Here is a 14,279-nt window from a genome sequence, read left to right as displayed (position 1 = left end):
ATAAAGAAACTCTTGAATAGGTATAGGGAAAAAATAAGATCACCCTTGTAAGTTTGCTTTGGAAAGAAAATACCACTTAAATATGAAATAGAGACTTTTCATAAAATGCATGGAATATTTAATCTTTAATAGAGGGTCTAAGAGAAATAATCTATACACTGGTATCCAAGAATCAATTTACTAAAAGTTTAGAAAATAGATGACATCACTTGTCTATGACTTTCCCAAAATTAATCCCTTTACTTGAGCTCATGATGTCTATTCTTGTCAGCAGCTACAGTGCCTTATTTAATGTCCCCTCCTTGCCTTAGTTCATGTGTCCTGAATTCAAAGAAAAATTTCCTTGAACTTAATTCTCCCTGAAGCAGCATTAGTCCTCTCTCCCCCTTTAACTTGTCAACTTTGAAAAAGAAGCTTGCATCTGCTGATATCTCTGCTTTGAATTCACCCCTCAACCCAGTGGGCTTCTAGTTCTATTATCTTCACTTGCCTGTCAACCCAAACCTAGCAATTACATAAGATAACTGGTTCTTCTAATTTCTCCTCATCCTCTGGACAGTCATTTTTGCTCTCTGTTCTTGTCCTTTAACTGTAGTCTCACTTTCCATAGAGTTCTATCCTCATCAGGTAAAACCCAAATTCATTATCCATTATCTGCCATCATGTTGTCCACTCTTTATCCTGTGTTCCTCATGTCAATGTCACCACTCACTTACATGTTCATGGTGAAAACTTCAGCATTCTTTTTGATTCTCCTACCCCTTGGCTCTCTGCCCCTCCCCCCAAGCACACACCATTTTCTAAGCCTCCTGCCACCAGACCAACTTCATCCCACCTCCATTTCCTTCACCTGAGCCTGTATTATGTTTAGCCAAATTTTTTTCTACAGATTTCAAAATGATCTACTTGCCTATAGATCCTTCACTCTCGATAATCATTTAACAACAGGATAATCAGAAGCAACAAAAATAAGAATATGAGCATGACAAATCCCTGCTAAAAACCTCTGAGACTCTTGGGTCCCATAGACTGTATTCAAATCTTCTTTCTATCCTGCCACATTTCACTATTGACATCAACCAGACTGTCATTATTTAAGTGAGCCATGATTTTCTAGGCCTCACATTATGCAAATGTTGCCCCTCTTAGTTGCCTTTCCCTGCCTGGCAAACCGTCCTTCTCCTCTCTCCGCTCCCATAATTTTGAGTGTGCCTCAAGGACGGTGCTCACCATTTTTTTATTATAATGGTCTAAAAGGTCAGCCCTTCTACTATCTGCAGATTGGCAGCTTTGAATATAACATATTTGCTCACTAAGTTTACATTTTGTGTGAATGAGTAAATGAGTATCTCAAATTTAAAAGGTGAGAATACGGGAAAAAAATAACATAGGACAGGGCCATTGGGAAAAGGGCCATTGTTTTGGGGTGAAGAAGAATGGACACCATTGCCCACATTATACACTGAGTTAATGATGGATATATACTAATAATGAGAATAAAAGTTGACTAGAAAATATAAATTCCCAGAAAGTATTTAAGTGCTCCTGATCTGGAGCTCAACTCAGGTTGTAGCACCAGAGATACTGAACAGTATGTCATCTGGTGAAAGCTGATAGTTGAACCCATATAGAGAAGAGTTTTCCAAAGCACAGACTAGAGGTAAGGGACCATACTTTGGGGAAATATGTTGCAAGGTAACAAAAGATGCTGGAGAATGGGAGGTTTGTGAGCAGGAAGGAAGAGAGACTACACAGTGATGAAGGGCAGGAAATGAGATGTACCTTGTATTTCCTCTAATGACAAGCACCATTCCTTCTACCCAATGGGTGACTGAGAAATATTACTTAAATTAATGGATCTTCTGAGGTAAATAGGAATGGAAAATAGATTTCAGAATATCAAGGCAATACAACATGGTAAGGAACCAGAGACAACAGATGTAGATCTGTGGGATAGAGGCAGGAGGATGGGGAGACCCAGAACTGACTGAAGAAGTTTCATTGTCAAAAAGGCAGAGAAAAGCAAAAGTAGATTGAACATTTTTGGAAAGGTGGTCTAGATCTGTGCTTCATGAAAGGAAGGTGGTGAGACAAGTTAACTGAGATGAGAACCCTGTCTTGTAGTTTGCTTGTATCTCCTGCAGGGCCTCAAACAGAGATAGCTACAAAATTGGAGTTTAGTAACTCAGTATTTGAATGAAAATGCCTGCAGTTTAGTTGTTCATTCCTGAAAAAAATATACTATCATCATCTTAGTACTATTAATAAAATGACAACCAGAACCACAGCTTGCGAGAAATGGGTAAAATACAATTTCATTTCTAGAGCCTCATTTATACCTATCAGGCATATGTTGATCATCTGTTGGCAAACCAAGAATAACACTGGACCCTCAGGGACCCCAGACCATCTAATTCCTATATGATGAACTGCAACTTGTACTGAGTTTTTGAGATGGTGTCATGAAAGATGGTGTTATTGAACAAACGTCCAGATGCAAGAGGAGGAAAGTGGAGACAGAGACTATACAGGGGCAGAGTTACAAATAATAGCACAGCTACTGAGTAAGAGTACGTTCCTATTTAGGAGCCTCCAGAAATCAGAAAACTAATGAACACTACAGTAAACACAAAAATGGAGTGTTCTGAGAAAATGAGTTAACAATGCATTGTACAGGATCTGCAAACTTGCTTATCAGTTTTAATTATTCTCCAAGCTGTGCCATGTCTTAAATGACATTCAAATCTGCCCAATGTTTCCATGCTTGCCTTTAGTGATTAATATTCCAAAATTGGTTAAATTTTAGCAAAACCCTCCCAATATCTCTCAAGTGATATGGCAAACCAGTGCAGACATCTATTCCGTACATCACTGAGATATATTCAAGCTGCTATTCAGTCTACTATCATACAGTTTTCAACTGAGTTTGAAGCATTTTGAAATATCAGAAAATGTTCATGTAGCTAGGTAGCTACAATTCAGGTCCTGAATATAAGCTAATATTGTAAGTATAAATGTTTCCTTTAAAAATTTAATTCTCACTTTTCTCAGATATTGTATTCTCTGGGAAAATGTTTATTTTCAAGAGGGACAAGGTACTCAAGTTAAATCTACCATCTATCTTCAGCTTATGTAATTTTACTCACTGTTCTTTCAAACATAGAGAATGATGCGGTTAAAAAAATATCATTGGTTTTATTATGTCACCAACTGGCCAGATAAATGTACCTGATTTTCTATAGAAGTTCCGTCTTCCTTTTGCTCATCATTATACTTACATATCACTGGCAATGGAGGAGTTCCGGGACATAGACTTTGGAGACAGGTCATAATCGCTGTCAGATCGATACAGAAAAGACTCGCGACGCTGACTGTGGACAAAGTTTGCTTGGAGAATTAGCCCGGATCCTGGGCTGGTCATGGGATCCAAGGGACTCCGTCCCGCAGATGTGCCATTGTCCACATCAAAACTGTAAAAAGAAGGAGAAGGAATAACATTGCTATGAATGCTTGCTTGCACATACTATAGTAAAGGGAGATTTCAATTCAGGAAGTCAAAGTGGGAACATTGACAGCTGATAACTACTATTAAGAAATGATAATAATAAAACACACAAAAGTTAAAAAAAAAAAAAGACACATGACTTCATATTCTTGTCTTCCTTCAGTTTAGGGTACTTTTGTTTATCAAGGTACTTTTGTTTATATTGTGTCTCTCTAAACTTGAGTTTAAAAGGAACCACTGTGCAAAGAATAGTTCTACTACATTCTACTAAAGAACCATTCTACTTAGAATAGTTCTACTAAATGTCTTCTAGGAAAAGAACAAATACATAGTAATCCTGTAATGATTTGGGTTCAATTCATCAAGTTGCCATTATACGCCTAACATCATCACTTCCCGAAACCTGGGCTCTCTCCCCTTCCCACCTACACCCATCCAAACATGAATTTATGCTGGATTCATTTCCCTCCATCCCCAAATCCAATATATTAAGTTCAGGATTTCATCAACTCCTACCTACATTATTATAGAGCCTTTAAGTTAGTCTCTTGAATCCATTTTCCAGTCTGTACCTCGTGGAGAGTATTCCTAAAGTTTAAATCTTACCATGATCTTTCTCAGCTCAAAACCCTTCAGTAGTTCACTATTGTGCTCAGGATAAAGTCAGAATTTCTTGGGTAGACTGACAGAGTCTGAACTTTCCATTTTCAGCTATAACAACCATATTCCCAACCTCAACTTGCAACCTTTTTCCATCAGCCACTTTATGTTCCACTTAATGAACCACGACCTCCTTGTCTCAATCAGGTCATCAGTACCTAACAATGTCCTCATTGTTGCTCATCCTTGAAGACTCTACCTGAAATGCTGCACTGATGCCCCCACACCTTTATGAGATGCCTTTCTTTATGCTCCCAAGACAACTTCCCTCTCCTCGCATTTTCAACAAACTAAAAATGTGTACTACTTGGTCTCTATTCTTAGACTGTGAGTTCTCTGAGAATGGAGACTCTGGGTGTTCTTAGCACTTCACATTGCAACTCAGAAATCTTTACTAAGCAGTTCGTGTAGGTGACTGAATAACTAGAAGACATTGTGCTGGGCAATACAGACTTTAGAAGTGGGAAAGACAAACTCACAAATGCACAGTTCTTAATGTCATAGTCCTTATAATTGAGATAAACTTTCTATAGAGAGCTTTCCTAGTCATATATCAACCAGTATTAATGTCAAGTCACGTGTTCTTATGAGAGGACTATAAAAGCTCAGATAGCTCAGTAAGTATGTGGTTTAAAAATTTGTTGAACAAATAAATAAATGATTTCAAGTTTAGTTGTTATCAATGTTTTTCCCATTACAGACTTTATGTAAACTATTAACTAATTTAAAAACATTCTTTTATTTTCTCCATTGGAGTTATTAATAAATAGTATTATGACTCCAAGATTGGAGGCCAATGTAGAAGTGAAGGGTTTGATGTTTCATAAATCACCTGTGAGTCTATACTAAATAAGAAACACGGACTCCAAATTAATCCATCTAGTTAGAAAAAAAAAAGGAAAAGAAAAATTCATATTCTAACTCCAAATTAATCCATCTAATAAAAAAAAAGAAAGAAAAACTCATATTCTAACTTGGCCATTCATAAACAAATTTTCCAATTTAAATTTTTTGAAGGATTGCACCACTTTATAGATGTATTTATTTGGTCACCAAAGACAATGAGAGGTTTTTGAGTTGAATAGACTTGTTTTATAGACAGGATACCAGCTCCTAGAAAAGTTAACTGGGGACACCTGGTTGGCTCAGTCAGTTAAGGGTCTTCCTTGGGTAGGGTCCTGAAATCAAGTGCCACACTCAGCAGGGAGCCTGCTTCTCCCTTCTCTTCTCTGCTTGTGCCTTCTCTCACTATCTCTGTTTCTCTCTCTCTCAAACAAAAAAAAATAAAATGTTAAAAAAAAAAAAGTTAATTGGCCAAAGTTACTGAGATAACGAGATTTAGTCATCTACTGTTCCTAAAGCTTTTCCAGCTCTAATGAATAATTAGTAAACCATAGGGGCGCCTGGGTGGCTCAGTGGGTTAAAGCCTCTGCCTTCGGCTCAGGACCTGGGGTCGAGCCCCGCATCAGGGTCTCTGCTCAGCAGGGAGCCTGCTTCCTCCTCTCTGCCTGCCTCTCTGCCTACTTGTGATCTCTGTCTGTCAAATAAATAAGTAAAATATTAAAAAAATAATAATAATAATAATTAGTAAACCATAAATGTATGTTAGCAACTGTGACATGCAAGCAGGGGACATCTGTTTCCCTGGACAAGGAATTTCATGCATGTGGGACTTTGGGCATTCTTGAGGAAGGCCAGAGGGAGGAAAGGATCTCCGATCACAAGAGATTTATTCAGGACCTCAGGCAAGCTCCTCTTGGATATGCTTAACTAAATAAGCACTTATTAAGCACCTCTAATGAACAAACTGAGATAAAATAAAGGTGATAAGATCAATCCAAGCTGTGTTTAATCCAGACTTCTAAGAAGTTTTCATATAATAGTAGTATTTTTTTTAAGATTTTATTTATTTGACACAGAGAGAGAGATCACAAGTAGGCAGAGGAGCAGACAGAGAGAGGGGGAAGCAAGCTCCCCTCCGAGCAGAGAGCCCAATGTGGGGCTCGATCCCAGGACCCTGAGATGATGACCCGATCCGAAGGCAGAGGCTTTAGCCTGCTGAGCCACCCAGGCACCCCTAAGAGTATTTTAAGAGGGATTTTGAAGGCATTTAGTATTCAACTGAAAGACACTAAAGTCCTTTAAATAGGAAGAGAAAAAGGGGAGACTTCTTCTCTGGAGACACAGTCATTGCAGCTTTTCAGTATGCGAAGGATGTAATGTGAACGCAAAAGAACGTTTATGTCTATTTCCCTTCAGATGCTTTTACTGTTTTAAAGGTAAAATATATTTCACTGCTATCCATAAGTAGAAATATAAGAGATACAGGAGTGACTCCTGGTTTAGTTTTTCTCAGTTCAACTGAATAATACCAATACCATCTCCAAAATCAGTAAATTCTTTTACTATTACAATTTTTCCAATTAAGTTAAGCAACTTCTCAAACTTTTCATTGTAAGTTTTGGGAAAAAATAGTGCTAAGTATCTTAAAATATTTAATAGTCTTTATAATAGTGCTACTTATTAAAACCAAAAATTTATTAATAAGTCAATAAAATGCTTGGTATGGGATATTATAGGGGCTTTGTTCTTTTTCTATGTAAGATGTAATATAATATTTTGTCCACTAGATGGAGACTACCACCTTAAGGAACATCTACTGTAAATAAAGGCCCAAACTATTTTTTATACTCATGAAAACCACCCCATAACGATTATACCCTCACAATAAAACCTCACAATCTGTAGGAAGTGATTATCAAAGGTTGGTATAATTATATTAACTAGTAAGTATTAGTATTAGCTTTACAGATTGAGAATGATAAAAAAAGAAATGTCTGGTGTTTTATCATGTATTTTTATTTAAAACAAAACAAAAACAAAAAAACTTGAGATGCCCTTTTGTTCAAAAATTAGAACTAAGGAGCTTCCTTGAGGAAGTCAGGTTTGGGACAAATCAAGGCAGTACTGCTTCTCTCAGTGAATAGTAAATTAACTGGGAGTTAATTTAGGCTGAAAATATAGGTGGGTTCACATAAAATACTTATTTTTCAAACACAACTTTATAAACAGTCCATGTCAAGTCGTTATTAATAAAACAAGAAGGCAGTGAAGTTTAACCCTAACCTTAGATACTTGAACCAAAGAGACCAACCCTGAACTTCCTAAGTACACTCTTTGGCAAACATTTTCATGTAACGAATCTTCTCGTGACTCATGGCCAAAGAGATAGAGTCTAAGTAAAAGATTAGCAGAAGCTTGGGAAAGTAATGGAAGAATTGGGGAGAATAATAATGATGATGGTGGTAACAGTAATCATAATGATAATAATGACAGTAAAACTTCTGGAACACTTTCCATGAGCCAGATCTTGTGCTCTGTGCCTTACATACATTACCTCATTGAATCCCCACAATAACCCTCTGAAATAGGCGTTATATTTTCCACTTGACAAGTGAATAATCTAAATCACGGAGTAGTGGTTCCATGTAAAATAAGTGTTCAAGGCTATGCAGTTTGCAGGTAGGTTTTAAACTCAAGCTGTCTTGATTCCAGAGTCTGGGAGAATGATCACTGTGTCTGTCTCTACTGCAAAGCCACCTACTAACAATTAGAAAAGTACAAGAGTATCTTTTAGCTTCCTCCCCTCGATGGAACTTCAAATGTTAACTATTTGAAAGGATCATTCATATATAAGTATCATTAACTTACAGATCTTGCATGTCAAGCCTAATTCTGAGACTGCCTTTATGAGTCCCCACATTTTGGAATTTGCCACCTTTCCTATTTTTCCAGTTATGAAGACAACAGTAAGGTGTAAAAGAATGTCTGCTTTAAGCCATCTGATGGACTTCTTTATAGAGCTCAAGAGTTCATTTGGAATAAGGGCAGTCGGTGGGTCTGTGGAAGGTCTTAGCAAATGGAACTAAGCGAGATGCTCTATTATTCTACATGTTTGCTGTCCTTCATGCAGTTCAAGGATGCATATATTCCCTAATGGAGCTGGCTTTCACCCAGAAGGCATCTGTGGAGAAACACCGATGCAGTTGTGGATGGCGCCCCGTGAAGGAGCAGGAAAAGTGATGATCAGGTGGCCTCCCACTATCGAACTGTTAAGGGCCATGTGTACTAGCACTACTCAGACCACTTCCTCCACAGGCCCGTCCTTTTTTGTGGTCCTCATTCCACACAGAAACCAAACAGATAACAGACAAACCAACCAATCAACCCAACTGTTCCCTATCTCTCCACACTGTCCCCTGTGGGTGGAATGACTTATCCTGACCCACCTTCCCTTCAGTTTCCTCCACTGCTACCACAGATCAGGGTCTCCTGATCTTGCAATTATTTGCCTGGAGTCATTTCCCATCTTTTGTCCTGATATTCAATCCTGCTTCTGGTTGAGACATTCTGCCTCTCTTCTTGGCCATGATTTGGGCTTTTCTCTGAGCCATGGTCCTGCTATTGTGCTGGGTAAGCAGCTCACCTCACGTAGCCTGACCCTCAGGACCTTGCATCTCTAGGCTGGAGCCTGAAGGAGGTTGAGAAACATGAAGACTCCAGGGGAGAAACTGCTGGAAGCCCCTATCAACAGATGTCCCATTATCAAAGCATCTGCGAAGCTCTCCCACGGGAAGAACCCAGAGAGAACTAGCAGCTGCTGAAAGCTGTATGCTGGTGGGAACCCTGGAAGTCCCCATTAATGCCGGGAGCATCTGAGAGCTGCCTCTGTCACTGTGTATTAAGAACACTGGTGTGTTGATGATAAAGATTTTCCTGCTCCCTGCTGGGGGTAAGGAGAGAGCAAAAATGTTCCTGTTAAAACATTCACTTGGGAGAGAGAAAAAGTGGGTTAAATTTCAAATCCTGGTTCTGCCACTTTCTGGTTGCATGCTCTTGGGCAAGTTACTGTACCTCTCTAAGCTCCCAGTTCTGATAAGAGTAATTCCAGTGCCCAGCTCCAGGGCGGTGAAAGAGATTAGAAGAGAAAACGTTTGGAAAGCATAGCACATTGCCTGGTGGTAGGACCTTCCCAGTATTTAGCAGCTCTTGTCATTTTTATTGTTATTGCCCTTTATCGTTGAGGGGGACTTTCCTTCTAGGTCATTCTCTGTGCCTGAACACACTGCTTTGGGAAGAACCTAAAGGAAGAGACAAGAGAAGAAGGGAACCGGGAGGGTGGGGCAGCCAAACCACCTGAATCAAACACAAGGAAGCAGTGAGGTGAGAAACTCGGCAGCCAGATCCCTCCTCCAGCTTTAGCTGCTGTTGTCTCCACCCAACTCCATGATTCCAGTGTGATAACATCTGGGGAGAGGGTGGAGACAGCTGATTTTTGTCAAGATATTCCTCACTGAGGAGAAAGCACCATTTCCTGCTAGGAACTATGGAGGGCATGAGGTTCCAACAACCTGGGTGGGGTTCCAGCCGAATATAATGAGACTATAATGAGCAGAAACAGTCCTTCAGACCTCAGGCCTCCAGCCACTGGGTATACTTGGGGGACCTCGAATCACAAAGACATTACTGTTTTCTTCCTATGCCAGACTCTCCCATGTATACTGCAGCCCATGCTGTTGGCTCTACACTGGAATCCAATCCACTTGCAGGGGGCAAGGGGAGGGTGGGGAGGGAGGCCGCCGGGGTTGGTTCATCTTCAAGCTCAATGTCACTGTAACCGGAGCTGGATAAGCAGTTTAAAATATTTTTTCTCTTTATGATAAATATTTTATCCATTATTATCAATACCAAAAGACTATGAAAACTGTTTCCAATTAATGCCAGAGGTATTTCCCATTTGAGATCTCCCTACAGGTCAAAGAGCTTCTTTGGAGTAAAGAAATCCCCCTTCTGAAAATTCCCCATTTTATTATTTACTTAGCTCAGATTATCTATGGAAATGAGTCTGTAGCAAAAAGCCCTCTTTTCCAATCAATCAAAGACCGCATCTCAAATTTAAATAGGACACCCCAGCAGGACATAGTATTTGGCCACTGTGGTGGATTATACAGTTAAAGGATGGTATGCATTGCTAGTTTGCCTCACACTTATATTTGCTCGAAGGAATAGCATTTAAGAAAGGAACATTTCACCCTTTGTTTTCACAGATCATTTTTTATAAACAAAAGCTTGGCGCAAAGGTGAAAGGTGTATGGTTATTTATGAGTAAAAATATCAAGTGATCTCTGGAAATACACATCATTTGTTTATGACTTGTCAATGACACCCCCAAGTGACACAGGACAATAAAAAAGATTCCAGATGAAAATGACAGCATACATTTAATGTTTGGACTGGAAGCCAGAAGGGACAAGCTGGATTTGGACAGTAGATTTTTGCTGAAAGGGATGGCAAAAGGTCAAGTCTTCTGGAAAATGTTTGTTGCTTCTAACATTTTTTAAAAATCCAAACCAAGAATTGTTTTACTTGAGGTTTATAGGAGATTTTTCAATGATCATTTTAAAGGAATCTCTTCTTAAACGAGTTTCTGCTTAGCCAAGGATCTCGAACAGGTCCTCAAGTGGAAGCAGGGGGTGGTGTGAATCAGAGGCAAAACCTTCAGGTGTGGGCTGAGCCTTCTGTTGGCAGCAATTCTCTACAAATAACAAACAGTCCAAGTCATAAATACAGATTTAACCTGATAGACGGCTGATAACGGGGCACGTCCACTTTCATTGTTGTCAGTGGCCCTGAATTTATATTTAAAAAGTTATTCAGGCTTCTCTGTGATTGTGAGTAAAACAAGTAAGCATGCACATGTTTCCCCTGCCACCCGTTTTCATTTGCTGATCTCACATGGAAAAGTATGGAGGGGACCGGGAAAGCAGAGAAGACCTGAGCATCAGAGGCAGTCCTGCCAAGTTTTGCTGGGTTTTACTTTCCTTGCATTGCCCGTAATGGGTCACTGTCAACCTGCAGCTCTCTGAGACCACTTCTAAGCTGTGATTTTTCCAAAATGCACTTTTCCTCAAACTCGGCTTTGGCAAGCGCAAGCCCAAAGAGGAACAGTGTCATGTTAACTAGATGGAAGTGAGGGGGTTTCTGTATTTATTTTTCTCTGATTCAGAGCAACCAAGACCGCTTTGATAAGCCCACAGCGCAACACTATTTTTTAATAGCGTGCCCTTTACTTCTACCACACACGCACTTATTCTCTGTGCAGCAGACAGAGGGAAACTGCTAACATATCCTCAGATCCTTGCAACCGAGCTTGCCATTCTCTAGCAGCTTCCTATTTTATTAATAGTAACTACTATGTCCTCACAGTGGCTCATGGCATTCTAGGAGAGATCTGGCTCCCTGAGGCCTCTCTAATCTTATCCTGTATCTCGTTCCCCTTGCTCCCTCTGCCTCAATCTCTTAGCTGCCTGACAGTTCTTTGAACACATTTGAGCAGCCTGTCCTCAGGGCCTTTGCACTTGGGGTTCCCTCTCCTCCAATATTCTCTACCCAGACACCTGCTCAATGTCACCTTCATGAAGAGATATTTCTGGGCTACTCTATTTACAATTGTCACCCTAATCTCCTAGCCTTTTCTAGCCTCCTAGTGGGAGGAACCATGGTGCACTGTTGGTGGGAATATCAACTGGTGTTGCCACGATGGAAAACTGAAGAAATTAAAAATGGAACTACCATAAGTGATCCAGCATTCCCACTTCTGGGTATAGTTCCAAAGGAAATGAAATCACTATTTTGAAGAGATCCCTGTGCCCCTACGTTCACTGAAGCATTATTTATAATAGTCAAATCATGTAAACAACCAAAGTGTCTATCAACCATGAATGGATAAAACAATGGAATATTATTCAGCTATAAAAAAGGAGGAAATCCTGCCCTTTACAACAATATGGATGAAATTTGAGGGCATTATGTTAAGTGAAATCAGAAAGAAAGAGTGAAATACTATATGATCACATATGTGGACTCTTAAAAAACAAAACAAAACAAAGAGAACAAAAAACACATCATAGATATAGAGAACACACTGGTAGTTGCCAAGGGCAGAGGGAAGGTAGGGGAAATAGTGAAGGTGGTCAAAAGCTACAAACTTCCAGTTATAAGATGAGAAAGTGCAGGACTGTAATGTACAACATAGTGACTATAAATGTTAATACTGTATTAAATATTAGAAGATTGTTAAGAGTAAATTTTAGAAGCTCTCAGCATACACACACGCACACATAATAAGTTGTTACTATGTGAAGTAATAAATGTGCTAACTAACCTTATGTTGGTAATAATTTTATATATAAAAAAGTAGTAAATATATATAAAATCATTGTACTGTAAACCTTAAACATACACAATGTTTTATGTGAATGTAATGCTGGAAAAAAATTAAATTGTTTCCAGCTCAGTAATGCTGGAAAAAAATTAAATTTCCGGAAAAAAAAAAGTTCCTATTCTAATCTGCTAGCCTTTTCTAGCTTCTTTCTCTTTTTTCTCTATAGAATTTATCAGGCTCTGATAAGCTTTATTTACTTAGTTTGTTTATCTTATTCTCCCCATTAGAATGTAACCTCTATATAGACAAAGTTTTTATCTACTTCAGTCATTAATGGATCTCCAGTACCTAAAATAATGTCTGGCACATAGTACTTGCTCAAGAAATATCTGTATTATGAAATGCATTAATATCTTTAGATCCAACACTATTCATCATATCCTTATTATTTATCATGGTTATCTATGTGGCTCTCTTCAAATGGACTTTTATTTTTATCTTTGGCCAGGAATCAGTCTCTTTTTAAAAGAAAGAATCCGGGGCACCTAGGTGGCTCATGGGTTAAGCCTCTGCCTTCTGGTCATGATCTCAGGGTCCTGGGGTCAAGCCTGCAAAAGGCTCTCTGATCAGCAGGGAGCCTACTTCCCCTCCCCCTCTGCCTGCCTCTCTGCCTACATGTGATCTCTCTGTCAAATAAATAAAACCTTTAAAAAAAAAAAAGAAAGAAAGAATTCTACCAATCAATGTGATTGATTAGTTCTCTTGAAGAAATTATCTGTAAAGGCATTTAAAAGGCATTTAAAAGGTGTCAGAAAGCATTTTATTTTATTTATTTATTTAATATTTTATTTATATGAGAGAGAGAGAGAGAGAGCAAGAGCCTGGAGGGGGCGGTGGCTGGCGGCAGGGCAGAGGGAGAGGGAGAAGAAATAGATTCCCTGCTGAGCAGGGAGCCTGACATGGGGTTTGATCCCAGGACCCCAAGATCAAGACCTGAGCCGAAGGCAGACGCTTAACCAACTGAGCCAACCATGCACCCCCAAAAGGCATTTTAATATGAGTTATATAAAATATCTTTCTGTCTGACCACCAATGCAGCCATAGAGTCAGGAGCAGGATCCAGGTTTTGTGGTACATGAAAGTTACAACGTTTTGAGAGTCTGCCTTGAAAAAAATAATACCAAAAAAAAAAAATCTTCCTTTCGCAAATTTTACCGAACCTATTACTATGTAAAGCTCCAATACCCCTCCCTCCCAAAACCCAAAAAGGACCCAGCCAGTGAGCGGCTCAGAGCTTAATGTCCATTAGTTTCCCAGCTGATATTCAATCGAGGCAATGATAGAGCAGGAGAGGACAGGAAAACAACAGAACGACTGAAATGGGAAATGTAGTACCAGATTTTTTTTCATAAAAGATGAGTTATTCTAGAGGTTATTTTTTCTTCATCCTCTTTTCCTATTTATTTATTGATGTAATTATTGCTCAAATTTTCAAAGCTTACTCCTATTTTTCAGAATCTTTCTTGCTACTTGCACATGTGCATTTTCCCAGATGAGTGATTATCAGCTGTCCTGAGGGAGTCGGGAGTGATTCCACCAGGCAGGGTATGAGAATCACTTTGAAGGTTTGAAGAGGATGTTCTTTAAACCATACCTGTCTCACAGACAGTATGATTATCTTTTTGAGGGGTGGGCTTTTAAAATGGAGTTTAGTCTCATTCCTAGCTATTCATGTATTTAGACTTATCAAAAATTAATTTGCAAATATGAATCCTTTGTGAAAATACTTATCATTTAAAATACAATAAGTGAAGTACATTAAGTCTCGGCAAGATTATAACTGAAAACACAAACTATAATAGTTCTACTAGAATTGCCTTTAAAAACACA

General features: G+C 39.0%; 1 protein-coding gene across 21 annotated transcripts in view; it reads right to left on the bottom strand.

The window, feature by feature from the left end:
- PDE4D (phosphodiesterase 4D) overlaps window positions 1–14,279 on the bottom strand; it is a 1,511,392-nt gene that overhangs the window by 223,795 nt on the left and 1,273,318 nt on the right. For all 21 annotated transcript variants that reach the window (XM_082725937.1, XM_082725938.1, XM_082725936.1 and 18 more), the window contains one exon: window positions 3,279–3,470. In XM_082725937.1, coding sequence (XP_082582063.1) covers window positions 3,279–3,470 — 192 coding nt within the window. The remainder of the gene's footprint in view (window positions 1–3,278; window positions 3,471–14,279) is intronic.

This window comes from Mustela nivalis (genome assembly GCF_964662115.1).
Source record: "Mustela nivalis genome assembly, chromosome: 3".
Taxonomy (NCBI): domain Eukaryota; kingdom Metazoa; phylum Chordata; class Mammalia; order Carnivora; family Mustelidae; genus Mustela; species Mustela nivalis.
This window is presented reverse-complemented; position numbering and strand designations above follow the sequence as displayed.